A 5,894-nucleotide genomic window follows, 5' to 3' on the forward strand; every position below is an offset into this window, starting at 1 on the left:
GATAAACGTCAGAAGAATAGACTTGATAAGAAAATATATTCAGCCAGAATAAACCTACACTAATGTTTTGGATAAACAACAAGAACGTAAAGCTACCCTAGTACACTAACAATGGAAGACAATCTTCTGCGATCTATTTTAAAATATATGAATATAAGTTGCAGACATTAGAGATAATATTTGAGGCAGACAACTGGCAAGAATGAAGAGGAAAGAACCGTAGATTGCTTTCATTAAAATATCTCGATTGTAATTAATTTTCATCAATTATACTTGAAAGGAAAAGTTCAATTGGATAATTTGATAATTTAAAAACCGAAGATTGCATGTTTTGATATTTAATATATGTAGGCATTTATGACGGGTTATTTAAGATAATTCATTACTTGAATCCGAGTAGGAAAAAATGCAATGAAAATTAACACAAATGACCCAAATGATTTGAACAAATCAGAAAGGAGAATTCGATTCCGGGAAATGAAGCAGATGAGTGAAAGTTTCATCAATTAAATCCAGAAAGACAAGTTCAATTGAAGACCCAATCATTTGATTAACATTAGCAAAAATAACCGATGATGGCACATTTTGATATTTCAGAAGGGGAATAAGATAAAATCTAACGAAGATGAAAAGTTATTTAAGCTACTTCATTACTTCGATCCGGGTGGGAAAAACGCACTGATAAGTGACACAAATTTTCCAAATCTATTGAATAAACCAGGAAGATGAGTAAAAGTTTCATCAATTACATATGTACATATGTATACTCAGAAGGATATATTCAATTGTTCATTTGATAAACCCAACAGGATCATTTGATAAACATTAGCAAGAAAAACTGATGATTGCACGTTAAGATACTTCAGAAGGGATTGAAATATAATCCATCTAAAATGAAAAGTTATTTAAGATACTTTATTACTTCGATACGAGTAGGAAAAACGCACTGAAAAGTAACACAAATTTCCCAAATGATTAAAACAAAACCGGAAAATAAAGTAGATGAGTAAAAGTTTCATCAATTAAACCCAGAAAGTTCAATTGGACTAAAATTTAGTTAAGAAAAACTGAAGATTGCACGTTTTGATACTTCATAATGGGAATACGATCAATCGAAGATGGCAAATTATTTAAGATACTTCATAACTTCGACTCGGTTGGAAAAAACGCACTGTAAAGTGACACAAGTTTTCCAAATGGTTCAAACAAATCAGACAAATGAGTTAAATGTTTAAATGAATTGTACTCGGAAGGAAAAGTTCAATTGGACGACCCAAAAGGATCATTTGATAAACATGATATTTTGATATTTCATATATGTAGACATATATGACAGGCTATTTAAGATAATTCATTACTTCAATCCGAGTAGGAAAAAACGCAATGAAAATGAACACAAATGTCCCCAATGATCTGAACAAATCAGAAAGATGAATTCGATTCCGGAAAATAAAGCAGACGAGTGAAAGTTTCATTAATTAAATCCAGGAAGAGAAGGTCAATTGCACGACCCAATCATTTGATGAGCATTAGCAAAAATAATCGACGATGGCAAATTTTGACATTTCAGAAGGGGAATAAGATATAATCATATAAATAAGATATAATCATAAAAAATATGTACATATGTAGATTCTTTATTTAAAATCGGGTTGACTTGTGTAAACACACCAAGCACTTATGTATACATTATGAAAACATGACCCCCGGTATCCAGGTTACGTACACTTTCACATGTTAAAACACAAAGGCGCAAACACACGCACACTCTCGTCACCGGTCACTTTTCTTCGATTCGATGCGAGATCGACGGGTCGGAAAATCCGCAGCGGGCGGAAAATCGCGAACGCGAACGCGACTCCGAGGACGGAAGGACATAAACGACACACAAACGGTCTATCAGCAGCGCCCCCACCTCTGGGTCATGGGGTCGTCGACACGGCAACGACAACAAACCGATGCACAAAAATATTTTGAGTTCTTCCCCCGTACCACCTGTGCGTGGATCCGCGTTAATTTGTGAGTGTGTTCGAACAGGTGAAAATCGATAAAGGCGCCGAACCGAGACCGACGACGTGACGTCAGAGGCGCCGTGCATGCGTGCGTCCGTCCGGTCCACTATCAAGATTTTATAATAAGATTTTTTTTATTTATACACTGTATACGTATGTATTATATGTACATACTATTTTCACCTTTTGTGATTTTCGAAAGGTGAGCTGCGAGCGACGCAACGGGGTGGGGTCGAACAAACCGCTTGTACACTTTCGACGTGCGTGTTTGTATGTTCAATTTTTTGTATATGTACCTATATTCATCTACATACATATATAAATCATTATTTTTTTTAGATAATTTAACATGGTTATTACATGGTAAGTACCTACAGAAAAATTTCATATAAAACTCGAAATGATTTCCGAAAAATCAACGTACTTTGCAAATATATTGATATACTCAGAGATATGTAATATTATTAGAAGTGGCTTTAGGTGTTCTTTTGTTGTCAAGTGACATTCTGTCCACGGACAGATCTAAATATTTTTTGCATCAGCCGTATTTGATGCTTGGTCGACGTCGACGTATGTCCGATAAAAACTTCTCTGTTTGTTTATATTACTCGCTAGATGGGCAAGCATCGGTAAAAATTGCACAATACATTCAAAATCACACAATAAACAACATGGGATACATTTTTATAAGTAAATTGATCCGATTGTATTCCGTGCGATGTAGCGTATTTATAGAGACGTACCGCGTAAAATTCCTGTATTCTTATTACATCTCTCTTGATATACTAGTGTTGTACCCGATGAAGTATCATCGCATGGGTGTTGGTAAATTAAGTTATTAAATTTAATTGAATTTGATGCGGTCGAATTTTTTTCAAATACCTTTTAAATATACATATATTTAATTTGGTAAAAGTCGGAATTCTCGATAGGGCGGAGACCGCTACGTCGGAAGGGAGGTTCGGTCGACCCGCTCCTTCCTGTCATTGGCTACTCTTTATTTTATTTTATTAATTGAAAAATCAACAGACAGGATGTACATATATATGTATAAAAAAAACAAATAGTAAATAAATAATATATGTAACATCCGAGTCCAATAATAGATTTTTACAAAAATGAAAAAGATAAATATAAGGAAAACAAATTAAAAAGTAAAGAATAAAGGCATGACAAAATATGTAGAACATTGCATAATTAAACTATTAAAATATTTGGAAAAGATTATAAAATAGAATATAAGAAGAAATTGAAATTTACAAATATAAAACAAATGAAAAAGGTAAATACAAAATAAACAAACGAAAAGGAAAAGAATGAAAGCTATAATATGATTATTATAGCTTTGCATAACTAAACTAAAGTATAAAAATATTGGAAATATTGGAAAAATAGAATAGGAGAAGAAATGAATCAATCGGTCAAGATTCTCTTCATGTTAGACCTCATTCAGCTCTCCGTTAAACATACGATAAACGCGCTGCGGATAAGAATATTTTTGGATGCCAATAGTATCGCTGAGTTCTGCTGAACAGCGTCGTCCATTTGACGCTTCTCTACGCAGCACCGATCTGGGCGGATTCCGTGGAAATATAAAGAACGAGGAAACAGTTAGCCTTGGTACAGCGGAGGAGTCACGGCGTACTCGACTGTCTCCGAGAACGCTGTTCTGGTAGTTGCAGGAATCATCCCGATCGATCTGCTCGCGAAGGAGAGGAAGCAACTCTTCGACGGCTCGAGAGGCAATGCATCTGAATCCCGAGAAGCAGCGACACGCAGGCGGAAAGAGATACGGCAAAAGCTGATGAGGTTCTGGCAGAGGCGGTGGGACGAAGAATGCAAGGGACGCTGGACCTACAGGATCAACGTCCGTGGGCGACTGGGTTGAGAGGAAACATGGGGATACCAGTTTCCACTTGACACAGCTGCTGAAGGACCACGGCTGCTTTGGCAAGTACCTCCACAGGATCAAAAAGGGGGCCGAAACAAAATGCTACCACTGCGAAGCCGAAGTGGACGACGCAGAGCATACCCTTTTCGGGTGCCCAGCTTGGGCGGAAGAAAGAAAAAGAATGGAGGAAATTGGAGTGACCTCACCCGAAAACCTGGGCAAGAAGCTAATAGAGAAGATGGAAGCTTGGGTGATCATCGATCGACACGTTCGCGTCAACGGTGATGCGCAAGAAGGAGGCGCACGAACGAGAGAGAAGAATGCATGCGAGATGAATGGAAGAAAAAAAGAAGGAACGACGAGAAACAAAGAATGAACGACTATGAATGAATGGACCCCCACTCTTTGAAGTAATACACAGAAGTCCAGTGCCGGCCTTACACCCAATGGCGCCCTCGGGCAATTTTTTCTAAACACCCTTAGAAAAAAATTTCGCCTTTGGCGCTCTAATCTAAAAGTTTGTATGGCTTTTGGCGCTCTAATTTTAAATTTTAAAGCGCATTTGGCGCATCGAGCGGTGCCCTAATTTATTTGGCGCCCTTGGGCGCCACCCGACCCAGCCCCGCCTAAAACCGGCACTGTAGAAGTCCCAGAGAGTGGAGGTCGGGGGTGGGGTTTATCCGGTAAAAATCCGGCACTACCCTGCAGTTCGGACTGTAGGCTGTCTTCCGAAGATTCCCCACCTCCAGAGCAGCGAAAAAAAAATAAAAAAGTATCGCCGTGCCGTGAATTAACTCGACTTTTGCCTAATGAAATACTCCGACATATACTGCCAGGTTCGCATATAAGTTCAGACGGTTGGGCCACAATGGTCCAAACTTTCAAAATAAATGATATTGTATAAATATAATTGTATTTGTAACGTTTGTAATGTATAAATTGATTAATGCTTTATAATTCCCCATCTTGGCGATAATTATCTATTATAGTTAGTTGACCATTTTTGTAAAGAATCTTCCAACGTGACGGTTTTAAGATTAATATGAACACTACGAAGATAACGATGATCAATAAAACTGTCCAATGACTATTTTATCTTACAGTTTAATCGTCGACATTATTTTTGGAAAGTTAAAACACACATTCAATGTTTGAATACCCATAGTTCCTCAACACGATTTTTACTTGAAACTTTTCTTGAAAATTCGTAGATAATTCGCAGGATATCTTAAAATAATATATTTAGTTCAAAAGACCGGCCTGAACAATGATTGCGTTATTTATATTTCAAAACAGCTTCATATGGAGATAAAATGTTGATCTGCATTGTGTTTGCTGAATTGATACATAAAATAATATACAAAATACATACATTTTGTTTTTTCGAAATAGCCATACTGGTCGACGCGTCCACCACATAACCTCATACATACATTGCGTCCGTTTTTATATACAAGTATATTATATTTGATTCTCTCCGATGAGAAACAAACTGGTGACTTTACTGGGCCACATAAATTTCGTTTGCACCTTTGCACGCAATTATAATGTAAAGACTAGTTTTTTCAGATTTTTTTTCCACCGCTAGCTGTTAATCACCCGATACGGGTTGATTTACACTCCAATCGGATTCGTTCACATTTTTCAGAACGACCTCGTTCTTGGAGCTGCCGCCCGGTCAAAATTGAGTTCGCGGAACCTGTGAACTTGCCTTATCGTCGACGATTAATCTCCACCATTCACGGAGGAATGGGGGGCTGGCTGGCTGTGGTGGTTTATTTCCATTTCGACGCGGGGGAGGTTTTCCACCCTGTTCATTTTTTTCCAGCCATTTATCGCCCGATTCGATCTGCGTGGGCGAGACCCGGTCGCTGTTTTATGGCGACGCCAACGAATGACTAAAAACCACCTAGCGAAATTCCTCAAAACACCACCTATGAAATCTAGTAATTTCTCGTTATAAATAGACTTTCACCCCCGAAATAGGTCGT

The 5,894-nt window shown here is 37.8% G+C and overlaps 1 protein-coding gene across 1 annotated transcript; it reads left to right on the forward strand.

The window, feature by feature from the left end:
• The first annotated feature begins 3,514 nt into the window (after positions 1-3,514).
• LOC143910839 (uncharacterized) lies at positions 3,515-4,279 on the forward strand. The gene is made up of 3 exons (XM_077429437.1): positions 3,515-3,632; positions 3,695-3,879; positions 3,938-4,279. Exons 1-3 carry the CDS (start codon positions 3,515-3,517, stop codon positions 4,277-4,279), a joined length of 645 nt encoding a protein of 214 aa, XP_077285563.1.
• Positions 4,280-5,894: the final 1,615 nt, after the last annotated feature.

The sequence above is a fragment of the Arctopsyche grandis genome, chromosome 4, assembly GCF_051622035.1.
Source record: "Arctopsyche grandis isolate Sample6627 chromosome 4, ASM5162203v2, whole genome shotgun sequence".
NCBI classification, from domain to species: Eukaryota; Metazoa; Arthropoda; class Insecta; order Trichoptera; family Hydropsychidae; genus Arctopsyche; species Arctopsyche grandis.

Excerpts from the sequence above, each read along its gene's own strand:
- LOC143910839 (XM_077429437.1), top strand. The coding sequence starts at position 3,515 with ATGCCAATAGTATCGCTGAGTTCTGCTGAACAGCGTCGTCCATTTGAC. Across the intron at positions 3,633-3,694 it reads CGAGGAAACAGTTAGCCTTG|GAATCATCCCGATCGATCTG; the intron begins GTACAGCGGAGG and ends TGGTAGTTGCAG. Across the intron at positions 3,880-3,937 it reads GCTGGACCTACAGGATCAAC|CTGCTGAAGGACCACGGCTG; the intron begins GTCCGTGGGCGA and ends CACTTGACACAG.